This window comes from Nannospalax galili, unplaced genomic scaffold, assembly GCF_000622305.1.
Source record: "Nannospalax galili isolate Female #2095 unplaced genomic scaffold, S.galili_v1.0 scaffold654, whole genome shotgun sequence".
Classification (NCBI taxonomy): domain Eukaryota; kingdom Metazoa; phylum Chordata; class Mammalia; order Rodentia; family Spalacidae; genus Nannospalax; species Nannospalax galili.
The window spans coordinates 2,659,484-2,676,048 of NW_008335971.1; the positions used below are offsets into that span (position 1 = coordinate 2,659,484).

The 16,565-nt window shown below is 33.6% G+C and overlaps 1 protein-coding gene across 2 annotated transcripts in view; it reads left to right on the top strand.

Moving 5' to 3' along the window:
* Tmprss15 (transmembrane serine protease 15) overlaps positions 1 to 16,565 on the top strand; it is a 136,938-nt gene that overhangs the window by 15,634 nt on the left and 104,739 nt on the right. The window contains exons 4-8 of one of the 2 annotated variants that reach the window (XM_008830795.1): positions 719 to 870; positions 7,350 to 7,394; positions 7,630 to 7,665; positions 7,804 to 7,848; positions 10,563 to 10,578. In XM_008830795.1, coding sequence (XP_008829017.1) covers positions 719 to 870; positions 7,350 to 7,394; positions 7,630 to 7,665; positions 7,804 to 7,848; positions 10,563 to 10,578 — 294 coding nt within the window. Of the gene's footprint in view, positions 1 to 718; positions 871 to 7,349; positions 7,395 to 7,629; positions 7,666 to 7,803; positions 7,853 to 10,562; positions 10,579 to 16,565 lie in introns of both variants that reach the window. The other variant, XM_008830796.1, reaches the window with a different exon arrangement.

Genomic DNA, 16,565 nt, shown 5'->3' on the forward strand with positions numbered 1-16,565 from the left:
TATATATATATATATAAAGTCCCCTTGAAACTACATCTGATTTCTCTCTGCTTAAAATCAACCAAATACATTATAAACCCACACTCTTCATTGCTTCAAACAGTAAAATGCCAGAACCTGAGTGAGTTATGCTGCTCAATTTGACACAGGTGGCTGGGGTAAAACATAGCCTGCCTGCTAATCAGTGTTTGCCTGTGGACTTTAATGAACAGAGATTAAAGTGCTGGATTTAGCCAGGAATGGCGGTGCATGCCTTTAATTCCTGCACTTGGGAAGCAGAGGCAGGTAGATCTCTATGAGCTCATGGCCAGACTCGTCTACATAGCGAGTTCCAGATCAGCTGGGGATACAGGGGGACCCTGTATAAAAAAAGACAAATTAATTAATTAATTTATTTATTTATTTATTAATGCATTGGATTTAATTTAGCATTTCTGTTCTTAAAAAGTATCGAGGTTTTAAATCCATTTCCTCCATTTCCTTCCACTGTAAAATAAGATATTTTACATTATCTATCAGATTCATTTTTATCTCTTTCAATTAAAAAGGTCACCTTGTAAAAGCATACTTGAGCAGGCAGGGGTTACACTAACTTACACTAGTGCGATGAGGACTAACAAGGTGATAGCTGTCACAAGTTTCACAGGCATTTTACATGAACTGAGCATAAATCACTTGAAGATGCCTGACTTTTTACTCATCTTTTTTCGATTTGCAGAAATGGCAGTGTTATAGTCCTATTTGACCTTTTCTTTGCTCAGTGGGTGTCAGATGAAAATGTAAAAGAGGAACTGATTCAAGGCATTGAAGCAAATACATCCAACCAGCTGGTCACCTTCCGTATTGATTTGGACAGCATTGATATCACAGGTATCTGTGAACATTATTTGATTTCTTTGAATCATTAAGCTATGAAATTAAGAATCCAGCAATATACCAGAGAAGCTCTGGAATCATCCTTGACTTTAGGAGCATGTCGGATTGCCTGAGGTAACACATTTACATGAGAAAAGTGAAAAATGGGATAAATCGTATTTGAAGGGAATATATTAGTAAGAGAAAGTTTGGAAAATACAAGACATAAAAAGCATCCTGAAAATGATTCTATCCATTGGTCAAGTATAACCTGACTTTTCTGCAACCATCTATGAGAAAGTCAAATTAGAGAATTCCTGATTGAATCACAGACCTTATGAGATAACAGTCAAATGGCAAAGACAGATGTCTAATTAGAAATTGAAAAAAAGACAAAGATGGATTAATACATTAACACATAAAATCCAAATCAGCTTCTTATTGAATAAGTTACCTTTAGTCTTAAAGTGAAAAATAGTGTTTAACCATAAAAGTACAGAAAAGGAGAAAAGCTTAGAAATCAAAGGTAATATCAGAGGCCAGGAAGATGGCTCAGAAGATAAACTCACAAGCTGGACAACCTTGAGTTAAATCCTGGGAACCTATAAAATGGAAGGAAAGAACTGACTGCAAATTTGCCTTCTGATCCATAACCACACACACACACACACACACACACACACACACACACACGTATGTATATAAATGTAAAACCCAGATGATATGATGCTATTAGGCTTGGATATGAAGTTGACCCCTAAAATGATTGCCTTGAAGGCTTGGTCCTTATTTGGTACAGTGGTTGAAAGATGCTTGGCTAATTAAAGTACTAAATTAATTAATTCACACACTGATGAGGTCCTATGATGAATGTATTATTACAACACAGGGCTTTGTTGGAGAAAATAGGTCACTATGGGTGTGGTTTTGTAAAATTTTTATTAATAAAATTACAGACATTATTATTTTTGTAAGGCTTCCTATTACTGACATTTCTGTTTCAGCATCCAATCTAGACTACTACATTGGATTTAGAGTGCTATTGTTTAATATGAACTTTATATTTTCAATGACAAAATATATTCTTTTTTAAACTTCTACTTCCTTTCCCAATCCCTCTCCTTCCTAATTGCCATGAGGTAAACAGATTTCCTAAATCATTTTCTTGTACCATGATGGTGCTTCCTCACACATACCCAGAAACAATGGAGTCAGTACAATCATGGACAGTGGAGACAGTACAACTGTGATCTGAAAATTCTGAAGCCAAGAGACAAAATAAATCTTTCCCAGTTCAAGCTGTTTATGACATATACCTTGTCACACTGGCAATAAAAACTGATTAACATAGGTACCCAGTGTATTCTAAATTTTCTACTCTAGCTATACTCTGCTCAGTCCAATTAAAAAATATTTACATTCTGTTTGAGTTGGAGACAGTTTTAATATTCTGGGATAATATAATTCAACAGTGCTTATCAACAAGTGCTTGGCCCAAGTAGGTTTTAGAATTCAGGTAGTTTGAGATGTAAGGATGTTCATATCAAGAATAATATCAATACATAAATATACACACCATGTAGAATGGAGACAAACTGACTGACCAATATCAGTTCTAATGCTTTTGGCAAAGAGCAAAGTCAGTCAGTATGGAGATGCATTTTTATTAAATATACATGCTTACAGATTTATAATAGTAGATGTAAAATTGTGGCACTCTAGTTTTTCTTTGCAGTGTTGACTCATGAAACATAGCTTCCATTTGGTTTCAGGGTAATTCTCAGTTTCTGGATAGTAAATTAACTTTCCCAGACTTACATCAGAGGACTACTTCCCTTTGTTACAGTTTCTGGAACAAGCATAGTCTATATTGTACCTTTTATTCAAGTTAATCTGAAAATCAACAGAAGACATTATTAACTATAACAAACATATCACCTATTAAACCATTTATTAACCAATATCAGTCCTGTTATGCGATCATTTTACCACCCTTATTTTGCATAATAAAAGAACAGAATACAGATGATTTGGTAAATATCCTACCATCAGATGACAGATTCTTTTGGTCTAGGTGTTTTGACACTATTGTGTGTTTTCTTACTGATCATGCTAGAGTTTGCTTTTAATGTTATCATTGGAAAAGAGCTAGATTTTTTTTCAAGTCATTTTTTCCTGAGAATTTTTTTTCTCTTTCTTTGAATTTGCTCTCATTTTGGAGGTCTGTTTGGCAAATAAGTGATCAGTATGTTAAAACTAATTTTTATGAATCCATACAGTTGCAAAACTTGTGGGATGAGAATTATAGTCAAGAAATCATATATTTATTCAAGAAATCCATATGTATGTCTTCTTGAGTTGACCTAGAACCTGTGTTACACATGTCACAAGTCTTACTGCAACAGTGACTCAAGGCCATGCTCACATCTAAATTATATTGTATTTAATTTATTGAGTTGTACACTCCCTGATAGGTTTTCCAATCCAAAGTGCTCAGGTCAAAGCACATTTAGCACTCAATGGACTCAGTATGTTGTTTATGTACATAAACATGTATATGTAACAATAATCATTAAAGAAGAGGCCAGAATATTGAGGAGTGGAGAATCATGAGTGGAGTTGGAGAGAAATGAAGGAGGTATGGGAAGGATGCAAGAATAGTACCATGTATGAAGTTCTCAAAATGACTTTAAATAAATACACCTAGAAACATGGCACCAAGCTTAATTTTAGATATATTAGTTTAATATTTGTTTGTGTTGTGTAATTTTTTAAATATATTAATTTTAAGTGGGTTAAAAATTCCTTAAGTACATATTTTGAAATTCAAATTATATTTAAAAATTTAAATGTCCTTTGAGAATTTCATGCAATGTACAGCAGAGGATTTCATTAAAATAAAAAATAAGAATAATAGTACCCACAATAAATAATAGCTTAGAACATCAACTAAAAAATGAAAAGTTCACAGAACTCTGGTCTTGTTATCTTTTTTATCAAGTATCTGCCATATATAACTTATAAAACTATTACATATCTTGTAGGAACAAGATAAGACAAAAATGATGAAATAGTTACATGAAAGACTTCCTTAATAGAAGAGAATATTTTCAGTCTATGTATTGCAGGTAGAATTTTTTTTTGTCTTTTTGAGACAGGGTCTCTCTGTAGCCCCAGCTGTCCTGGAACTCACTATGTGGACCAGGCTGGCCTCAAATTCACAAAGATCTGCCTGCCTCTGCCTCCCAAGAGCTGGGATTAAAGGCGTGTGCCACAACGCCCAGCGAATTTTTAATAAAGTTAGATAAATAGTTAGAAAATTAGATGAATGTTTTCCATGAAAGACATTCTTTGGTTTCAGGTGGCTGAGACAATTGAGCCATTCTATTTAAGAAATAAGCATGGTAACAATTAAAGAACATATCCCATTTTTAAACTTTTCTATGAAAACACTTCATATTTAAGCAGTGTTTTATCACCATAGATATTCCTATATGCATCACTATTATGAGTATCATTGAAGTCAGTCATACACTTTCTTGAAAAATACAGGTTCTAGCAATGGCAAGATCTTGTACACAATGTTACATTATTTAAGTATAAATTATTTTACATAACTACAACATGAATGAATAGGTAGTTTCTTGAATTAATGAAACATGAAGCAAACTTTGCCTAGGTAACTCATAAACAGATTATTCTATTATTATGAAATTATCCATTGCATCAAAGCCAGATAAAAATAGGAAAAGTATGAGAGCAAAGAAAACAAACTCTACACACCAGAGGCCCTTTGAACAAATACTCAAACTACCATATGTCTTCTAATATATTTATAATTATATACCTAAGTGTAAAATCTACCTTTTTCTAGCATCCTTGGGGAATGTCTCAACAGAAATCCATGCAACAACTTCAGGTTAGTATTTCCAATATTTGTGTGTGTGTGTGTGTGTGTGTGTGTGTGTGTGTGTAGTGTTTGTGTGTCCACTTGTGAGTGTGCCTTCAAGTCTGTATACAAGTGTGCAGAGGCCTGAGATTGTTCTGGTGTCTTCCACTATTATTTTCTTATGTTTTGAGACAGATTCTCTCAATGAATGAAGAGCTCATCAATTGATCAGAATAGCCGATCAGCAAGCCCTGGGACCCCTGTCCCTGCCCACCTCCAGCTCTAGGAGTACAGATGTGCATAATCCCACACAGCAGTTTTGGATGGGTTCTGGGTATCTGAACTCAGGTCCTGATTTTGCATGCAAGCACTTTACTGACTGATGCCATTTCTCCAGCTTCGAAACGCAGCAATCATTAAACTTCATAACATTAGAAAATAATATTTTATTTCTATAGCTTTCTGGGATGCTTAGTAAAATTTAAAAATCATATTTTGGTTAGGAGTAAGATATCTGAAAATATGAGAGACTTCAGAGTTCCCAGTCACTCAAGCCAAGTACAGCTGCTTCCAATCTCAGTGTTCCTGTTATATTTTATATGGTAAGTGTAGGTTCCCCAAAATGACCCAGTAATTTGACCTTGGAAATAAAACCATTCAAATGACAATTTTCCAAATGCCTTGCACTCTTTAGAAAGGGAAAACCAAAGTGTGATGTTAACTGATGCACTTCAGCATTCACTGCCACTCTCCTTTTTAAATTGGTCATTACTGCTCATAAAACTTAGAACTTTATTTTGTCTCAACAAAATAACACTACCTCTGAAAGATGTCTCTGAAAAATTAGAAATTATTTTAATTAATATTACTTATATTAAACATAAAATTATTTAGTAATGGCCCTATATACACGTTTTTAGGGCCGACCTGGGAATTGAATAATCTATCAAGATGTCATTCCTAGAGAAAACTGATTTCCCTATCTCATGAGTCATTGATTGACTGTAGCTCTTCACTCCAGTATATTGAATATATATATATACACATGTATATATAGTCATATATATATGTATATATAATGAGTTGAAGAGGGAGGAGGGATGTAAACTGTAAATATAATTCTCCTGTATGAAATATTCAAAAAATAAATAAAATTAAATTTAAAAATGAAAATAAAAGAAATTAAAAATTATTTTGACATGAAAAAAGTATTAAAATTGAAGCCAGAATTTTGAAAATTAATTGTGGTTCTGCTTACTACTAAAACTACTAGGCACCACTCTTTGAAATTAACATTCTACAAATTGTGAAAAAATTAATTTCTTCTGTTTATTGCAGAAGTTATCCTAAACACAGTCGTATGTACATAAATGTAAATTATTATAAGAACATAAAAATCACACTGTTGATTTTATCCTTAATCATGACATTTTTATAAAAATTCAGAGAACTATTTTTTAAAATATGTAAGTCTGCCAAGTAGTATATGTTGCAACCATTATATAATTTACTTTTCTGAATAACCCTTTAGGGAAGTGACATTTTTCACATTAAAAAATATATAAAAGAATAAACAACCTGCTCAGGATCATAGAACTTGTGTCAACTCAGTTAAAAAAAAAAAAAAGCACTTCCTTCTGTTTCTACAGCATACCTCACACTTGAATCTAGCTTATAAACTTTAGCACATAGCTGTGTGAAATTAGTGAACCCTAGTGTTTACTTCGTGGCTGTTGAGTAAAGTCTTCTTTCTGTTTAGTAGAAGAAAGAGTAAATAAAATTCTAAAGACCTCTATTCTAAAATTCTGAAAACCCGGAATCATAAGTGTTGGAGGTGATAGATTTGTTCATTAATCAATTAAGCAGGAATATCACAATGAACCTCATAAATATGCATGAGTTTATCACCTAAAATAACATATATATATATATATCGATTTCTCATTTTATCCAGATACAGAGGACATGTTCTGTGTTATATACTAGCAAATTTTAATAAGTAAAAAGGCTTAGATAAAATTTAAACAGATGATATAAGCAATAAATTCTTTATAATCAGTTTAAAATATTTAATAATTATTTAATGTCATTTATCTTGGCAGATAAGCTAATACCAGCAGGAGTTTTCTTGAATTAATACAATATGAAGGGGCTGGAGAAATGGCTCAGCGGTTAAGAGCACTGACTGCTCTTGCAGAGGACCGGGGTTGGATTCCCAGCACCCACATAGTGGCTATGAACCATCCTTATCTCCAGTTCCAGAGGCATCCGAAGCCCACTTCTGACCTCCGCCGCATTGCACAATAGAGTGCAATTACCTACATGCAGGCAATACACACATACACATAAAATAAAAGTAATAAAAAAATTTAAAACGTTTTAATACAAAATGAAGCAGATTTACCTATGTAAATCTTATAGATTGTGCAGTTACTGCAAAATTATCCAATGTATCACAGCCAGATAATAAATAGAAATGAGGAGAGTAGACAAAACAGAAACTCAAAACATCAGATGCCCTTTGAACTATCATTAAACTTACCCAGTCTTTTACAATATATTTATATTATAATCCCACAGTCAAATCAACTTTACTTTCTTCCAGCATCTTTGGGAAACTTCACGGCAGCAACACCTGTAACAACTTCGGGTAAATATGTGGGTTCACAGTGACACTGAACCTCATAAATGTGTCATTATTCATGAACTAATTAATAGTTGTAAAAAATTAAAATCCTTAGACCCAGTTAGTAAGGGCATGCCTAAGTACATACATACTAATAATTCACAATAAGCTAGAAATTCTTGGATGAAATATTAAACAACATATAAAAAATCCTTACTAAAATATGCATTAATTATTTTGATATAATTTATCTTTGCAGATAAGGTAACAGTCAGCAGTCCCCTAACAACTTCAGGTAAGTCCCAATAATAGCATTTTTATATTAAGAACTCATAAAGACATGTTTTTTGCAAAATGTATTCAGACATTAATCAATATTTTATAATATATTTATATCATGAACTGAGTTTGAATCAACTTCTTTCTTCTCCAGTATCTCTGGGTAACTTCTCCACAACAATTCCTGCGACAACTTCAGGTCAGTACTTACATCACACTGAACCACGTAAAAATGCACAATAATTTACTGAACAATAATAGCTGTAAAAAAATTAAATAAAACATAAAATGTTTCTTCCCAGATTCGGATACAAATAAAATATGCTAAATTAGCACATAGTAATAATGCATAATATGCTAAAATATTTGATGAAATATTAAACGGAAGAAACATTTAATAAGTAGTTCAAAATTCCTTTAAAATATATCAAATTATTTTAATGCCTTTTATTTTTGCAGCGAAGTTAATAGCAAGCATTAACATCTCTCTGACAACTTCAGGTCAATCTTAAAAATATTATTTTAGGGTATGAAGAGATGGCTTAGTGGTAAAGAGCACTGACTGCTCTTGCAGAGGATCAGGGTTCAATTCCCTGTACCCATATGGCAGCTAGCAACCATCTGTAACTCCACTTCCAGGGGATCCAACACCATCTTCTGACCTCTGTTGGCATTGTATGACACGGGTGCACTTACAAACACATGCAAGCAATACACTCATACAAAAAACATTTTTTGAGTACTATTTTGCTATATTTTTTAAGGTTTTCAGAAATATTTGTAAATTATCTGGTACCGAAGCAGTTTAATTCTACCTATATTTTCCAAATAAGAAAATTGAAACTTAATCGTTTGCAGTTGGAAACATGAACTGGACTGTCTGACCTTACTCTAGTTCTTTGATTTTTAAAACTGTATTTATTACCACTTGCTAGGAATGTCATCAGTAGGGTTGAAGTGTTTTCTAGAAAGGATTGAGTTTCATCAGAGACTGGGAGTTTTCTTTTCTTTTGACTATTTTCTCTGCATATGACTTAGGTAGGATCTGCTCCAGTTTATGTAGTTTTGTTGCCAAGTTGGTAGCAAAATATTGCTGGCTTCATGTCATCAACACTTTTTTCAAATAAATGTCTATGTTGTGATAGTTCCCAGTATGTATGTTTGTTCTTCATATTTATTTTTTATTTGTGGAGTGAATACAAGTCAAGATATACATGTAGACATCAGAGGACAACTTGCAGAAATCAGTTCTTTCTTTCCACCATGTGTGTCCTGTTGCTCAAATCAGGTCTTCAGGCTCAGCAACAAACTGTCTTTTTTACCTGCTCTATATTTTATCTTTGATGTGCCATTTGCCAGAGCAGTCCAGAGAGTCCTAGTAATTTGCTTGTTGTGCTTCTCAAAGGCCTCCTCCAGTATTCATGATAAATGGTCTAACTGTATCCCAATCCTTCAAGTAAACTCAGTAAGGCAGTGTTGTCATCTTCAATCAATTTCTTCTCCCTTGTCTGAACACTTGCAACCCCTGTCCCCCACCCCGATAGTTGGCTGAAATTGCAGAGAGAATTGAACATAATACAAAAGGTCACAAACATACAGTAGATCAACTTAGGAACTTTGAGTTTTATAATGTGAAAATGTAAATACTACATTCTCTTTATATTTTGAATGTTTAGAAAATATGTTAAATGTAAAATATGTTAACTGTTCAATACTTTACTAAAAAATGGACATTCTCTTAGATAATTTTGCCCAACTAAAAGTTAGTATAAGTGCTGAGCATGCTTAAGGTCAGCTAAGCTGAGGTAGGATGTTGGTACATTATCTGTATTAAATGCAGTTTTGACATGATATTTTCAAATTATTTTCTTAATCCAGATGTAAATTCATTTTAAGTGGGAAAAAGAGTTATATGAATCATGCCTTTTAGTATACATGCATCTCATGATTATGATAAACCTTACATTTGCATTTTAAAAACACCTTATGATAGTTCAATGAACCATCCAAATTGTAAATTGTATATTGCAATTCTTGGGATTTGGGATTATTATTAAAAATAAGTGACATGAACCCAAGTTCTGTGACCCTGAAACAATATAACAACTAAGACCGCTTGTTAGAGATTTATGGGGGGTGAGTACTGTGTGTAGCATAGCTGATTCCTGTCCCAGGTAACATAGAGAAAAGTGACAGAAGATTTTTTAAAAATTGTTTTTACTGAACTTTCTGTATTTTATACAAAATATCTCCAAGAATCTTAATCACCTTTATACCCCCATCACCAGCATGCTCTCTCAGCTCCCCCACTGGAACCCGCATACTCTGTCATCCGTATAGAAGCCCAATGTGAAGTGACATAAGATTTTATCATGCTACTTAGAATTACAAACAGTTGAACTACAGTATTAATTCTTTTTTTCCTACTAATATTTACATCACAGATTATTTACATATAAGGAAAACACATTTATTAAACTATAAATGCCCTCTTTAAGTAAGAATGGATAATTCTTGCACAATGTTTGAAATGCAAAGTAATACAAAAATCATTGATGAAAATGTTTTCTGTAACATATTGTCACAACTCTAGAACCCATAGAGTTCTATATGTCAGCATGTTTACCACTAATGTGTTTATGCATACCTTCAGAACAGCCCGATGTACTGAAAACTGTCATTTAGCTCTTACTCATTCCTGCAATGTGATAAAATACTAATAACCTCATAATCACACTTATTTCTAAATAATAATAATATTTCATGGAGAAAAACACTTTAAAGATTGATAGTGACAATTTCATTAATATAAAAATAAATTGAAAGGTTATTTTCAAGAAATTCTTCCTAAACCTTTGAAATAAGCAGGAAGTATATAAATGAGTGCCCTGTTTTCTATTTGCCGGTTTACAGGTCCACTGAGTGATTTGTACAACCCAATCACTCAGTCCCTCTCAGCTGTATAATGTATTTGAAGAGAATGCAAGGAATGACTTGAGGGTGAGATAATCAATGCTAAAATAGAAACAAGAGCAAAAGAAGGCCTTGAAGGCTTTTCTCCATTACTATCATGAAGACAGAGGTCAAGCCAGCCACTGAGAAAATTCTCTGCAGCATTTTACATATGTAGTTTTCTGTATGTAAAGAGATGGAGAATTAATGGGCAAAATAGGGTAGTACCCACACCTTTCCTTCATGTAAATTAAAATAATATTTTAAATATATAATTTGCCTTGTCTTTCTTAATTAGCATAAGCAACAGATATTCAAGTTAGAGATTAGTATAAAGAAACTGAAGGTTTATCTCAACGATGGTGCACTTAACCAAGCATTCACAAAACTCTAGTTTGGGGTCCTCAGAACCATATAAAAATATAATATAAAATTCCTCATTGCTGGTAAGACATGATAAAATTCATCCATTAATTCTACCAATTAGTCCTTATGTGCTGAGAAAGTTATTTGATCTTGTCTGAAAAACAAATATTAAAATGAATGCCTAAGGTGGGCATTTCCTATATGTGGAAACTATATTGACTGGGAATTGAGAAAGAAATGATTCAAATTTCACCATATTTTGGATGGCAAAACAATTGACACAGAGGAGGGCAGAACTAATATTAGGTCACTGCTCCCACTCCCTACTAATTTGGGCCAAAATACCAACAATAATAATAACAGAAACTACATAGTGTTATAATAACCTTCTTCAAAAACACTTTGAACATTAATGTACTATGGTGATTCTGACTTAAATCTAGTTACTTATGTGACAACAAAAATACTGCTCCAGATATTTCCTGCTACCAGAAGCTATACTGAAATAACTTAAGTAATTCCCAAAGAATTACTGTAAAGAAGTAGCAAAATATCATATTCCATTTTTCACTAAATCCATATAGTATGGGAGTCCAGGATCAAACTCTCATTTACTCCTTTCATACAACAAGAAGCTATAGATTTATAGAGGGGAAGGAGGCAATTAAACTTAAAAACTGCAGTTTCCAAGCAGTAATTTATTATGAATATGTCTTTCAAGGATGTTATGTTTATTCTCATTTTTATATGCCTGGAAGATAGAATTTGAGAAATATCAACAAATGCATGCATCACATAGCTGGCATTAATACTAGTACAAATTCTGCCAGAGTATTTTTATATGATAACGGGTACAAAGTCCATGAGGATTATGTTCTATTGTTCGACTGCCTTTGTTGCCAAATACTGCAAACCTTTACTAACCAATTTGGAATGCTGGAGAGGAGAGGCAGGAGCTAAGGTCGCATTAAAAGATTGATTTCTTGGATGCAGCTGCAGGCCTGGAAGGGCTCTTCTGGGCAATTGCTCATATGCTTGAAGGCTTCCCCAACTAGCTTACTCTAGTCCTTTATTGCTGACTGTGCAGGCCATGACTGCAAAAACACAAAAAAGTTCACTTCTATGGGCTTTCTCTATCTCACACAAAAATGCAATCGTGCTTCTTATTCCACTGCATGGTAGAATTTGGGTATTGAAGGAAAGAAAAGTTATGGGAAGCTGGTGTGGAGGACATGATGGTGAGCCAAAGGAACCTATGGAAAATTGAGCCCTTGATTTAATTGCTCGAGATGTAAAAGATTTCATCCCTTAAGTAATGTATTGTAAATTTAAGTGTTTTTATTTCTCTACATTTGAGAAAAGACTATTTTTTGTTGGTAAGCCTTCTTCACTCTTCAGCATGAGCTTACTTGGTTGTTTAAAATATGCTTCTACTTTAATTTCATTTGAATTGAAAAATACTCTTGCTAAAAGTTATTCGTATTTCATTTGTTCTGTTAAATAATAGTTTTTGTTGGATGATATCTATTTAACAAGAGTATAGGGAACTAAATTCTTCTGCAAAGGCAGACATCCATGAATTCAGATTCTGGGTTCACCACAAGTAATCTATAAGTATCCTATTATTTATCTCAAGGTTTCCCTTGTATTGACTACCTAATACAAGGGAAATAAATAGCTAAGTTTTCCAAATTATGATTTCTAGTTTGTTGCTTCATATAAAACATATTTTTTCAATGTTTTGGGATAAAATACATAATGGATTTTGGTCTATTTCACTGAATAATTCCTACCACAACACCTACACAAATTATGCACAGGATATTCATCTTCCCTCACCTTTGGAAACTGATTTGACTTAGGATCATTCTGGAGTAATCACATTTGAGTTTATATTGAATCTTCTCTATTACAGGCATAAATAGACAACTAAAATTTCCATTTTTGTAATTACAAAAAATACTAATTTACTGGTATGTTTTCATAATATGCAAAACATCAGGATCTTAAAGAAAACAATATTACATGGATATAAATGCATATGTGAATCTTTTTCTCATTCAAATTAATAGAATGTAATATTGTTAATTTGATCAACTTCTACAAACTAAAACAATTACTACAGTCCTTATTTGTATTTCTTTAATTAAAATTAACTGATTCTTAAACGGTTTGTGTCAGAAGTACAGATTTCTTGGAGAATAAATATTATGTTAAACAGAAATGGTATGAAAGCAAGTATTGCACCAAGAGCTCTCCTATCAAGAATGGAGGTCATTAATAACTAGGACATGACACATTTCCATAACCACTAATCTATTAATCTATAGCATTATCAAAGAATCATATCATAAACATCCATATAAGGATATGACAGACTAGGTAAAAATAAATTTAACAGAATCTTAAGCTTGATATCCTCATACAGACAAATTCATATTACCCATTTGAATTTCTAAGTGAAAAATTTCTCTTTCATCATAGACAGTATTAATATTACCTGAAGAGCACTTATAAAACTGAATCAGAAGGGTAAAACAGGATAGAACTCAAACAAGAGTACTTAATATTTCCACATATCTCAAACATGCCTCTTTTTCTAGCACCATTCTCTGTTCCTCTCATTTTCATGATCATGACTAGTGGCCAAAAGTGCCTTACATCCTTTCTCCATCACCTCTGATATTGGGCAGGAGTACATTTCTCCACTGGAATGCATCATTCCTGTAAAGTGGCATAACTCAGCCACTCGTCAGCTTCCACCAAGGCCATAACTCCTGCATTGGCTTTCTCTTTCTTCATCATTCTCCATCTGATCCCAGCATTGCATCTTTCAGAATCTAGTTTAAATATCACCTCAATTATTTTCATTCCTGCCCATTCCATGGTGATCCCACTGCACTTTTCAGTACTCCATTAAACTTAATTGGGATTACCTCAGTTTGTAGAGAGTTTACTGCTTGCCCTAAAAAGTTAGTTTCAGTCACCTCATAACCTGGGTGTAGTGCTACACACCCTGAACTCTGGAAGTGGAAGCAGACATATTAGAAGTTTCAAGGTCATCCACAGCTACACAGTGAATTTGAGTCCAGTCTTAGCTAGAGACCCTATCTTTTTTTTTTTTAAGTACAGGAATTTTGTTAATGAACAATTTCCCTAAACCAAAGACTTTGAAAACAGGGGCTGTACTGTACCACATGTCATGCCACCTCCAGTGGAGCCTGCATGAGGAACTCTCCGTGGGTTGAGGCTGAGAAAACTTCAAAGGAAGAATGCTTCCTGGAGAATGGCTGTGTTAAAAAAGCATGCTGTGTCCTTGACTGTTCTGCTTTAGTTCTTGTCTTCATTGCTGTCTTTATTCCTGTTCTCTCCTCATAGAGGAACTGCTTTGTACCTATTCAGGTCATTAATCCCACCTGAAGAGAGACTAGATACGGATGATTTCCTGGGAACTCAGTTACCCAATATTAGACTTCCTCCAAATGCTCCTCTCTTGTTTCAAACAATAAGTAGCTAAGAATGGGCAACCTTGAATTATAGCAAGAAGAATTATTTGTAAATAATCCCCCTACCTCAGTTCCTAGAATTGACTCAAGGAGATTAAAGGGATATTGAAAGAAGATTGCTGCCTTTAGTTAAGACAGACTTTGGAATTGCCTACGAGTTAGGGAGAGGTAGGCTATGGCATCCCCTTAAGAGAAAGGAGAGCATATTCAGAATCCCCGAGCCCACTGACGAACCACTTCCTCTTACAGGAGTTTATAAAGGAAATAATAGATGGGTAAATATTCTAGGAAGGAAGGTTTCTTGGTATTCACTATAGTTTATGGATAGGTTAGCTAGATCCAGACCACCTTGGTGCCTTTACTACAAGTCAGCAGCAAGTATACTTGAATAATTACAGGCAGTATAAGAAACATGGATAGAAAGAATAGGAAAATAGGGATAAGAGAAACAAGCCTTTGAAGTCATATGGAGTTATTATAACTTCACTGACCTAGTCATTGGCCTCGGCCACCAACATATCAGAAGTAAAATAATATTGAAAAAACGGAACCATAAAATTACCAACCATGAAATTTATAAGTAGCTGATGTTGCCAAACCACTAAGGGAAAAGGACAAATAGTCTAAGCACCTGATTAATTAGATAAGAACACTGTACACTGTACCGTATTGCTTTGATTTTGAATTGTATTTCTAACAAAATGATTAACCATGAAATCAACCTGATGCTTGCACAATCTTGTTCTGTAACTTGTATAAAATCTGATGCTCCACTTTAGAAAATTACATTCAGATCATCAACCATCTCTTGTGTTGTGTCTGTTTGTCACTCGCCGAATCCTTGTCCACCCTTTCGGGTACCCTGCTCCCGTCTTTTTTTCTGCTTTCATCTACATTCTGTTGAAATCCACGACTTGAGTAAGTGTTCAATGAAAACTTGTGGACTGAATGATCACTAATAGGAATCATAGGATCCCACATGCCATCTCTTGCAAGTGCAGCTTTGAATTTCAGCAGAGAATAGGCAGAAATGTGAAACAACAGGAAGTGAAACCTGATGAGTAGCATCAAGATAGCCAACTTTACTTTTTTTCCTAGCTATCCTCCCAAATCCAGACTTTTAAGTGCTGAATACATAGACTTTTATTTCTTGCTGTTAAAAATAGGAGAGATTTGAGCAAAATGGTTTATTATTTATTTATTTACCAAACTCATGAATCTCCATCGAATATTATGCCTTTTATGAATTAGGACACAATGATTAAATGCCTTTCTTGATTAATTGCATTCATATTTTGAGTATAATTACCATTTGTATTTAATAAATATACTTAATGCTATTTTTATTTTATTAAATGGAAGTATTCTCCCGTTTAAGATTAACTCTGATCATTATGTCCTTTTTTAGACGTTAAGTGTTTCATTATTCTCCCAGTGGTGGTTTGTTTTAATCAGAACCTCTTGTAAAAATCTAATTCAATTGTCTATATATTTAGTCATCCTATCTATAAATGTCCTCTTAAAATTTAGCTCAGTAAATTAATTGAGTACTGGTTTTATACAGCATTAAAAAATTCAGACTACTTTTTATTTTTTATATATTTTTTCCCAGCAGATGGCAGTATAGTGTTTTCCTTAAGATTAGCAAGAACTCCAGTTGATGGCCTTATACCATGCATATATTAGCCTCATTACTAACAGGACTGAGTAGGTCAAGGAAAAAGATCATAGAGTTCAGAGGAAAACATGGCAGTGGAGTCTGAGAGGAGCAGGAAGAGGATATAAGGGGTGGATATGATCAAAATATATTGTAGACCTCTGAAAGTCTCAAAGAAGAAATTAAAATTGTATTTTAAAAAATAGGAACAGTAAAAACATACGGAACTAAAATCAAGACTGTTAAAACATTATTGCTGACAGGCACTTTGGCACATAGCTTTAATCTCTGAACTTGGGAGACTGAGGCAAGCAGATCTCTGTGAGGTCAAGGCTAGCCTGGTGCACACAAACCAGCTAGAGTTACAAGGAGACCCTGTCTTGAACAAAAATTAAATAAATAAATAAATAAATAAATAAATAAATAAATAAATAA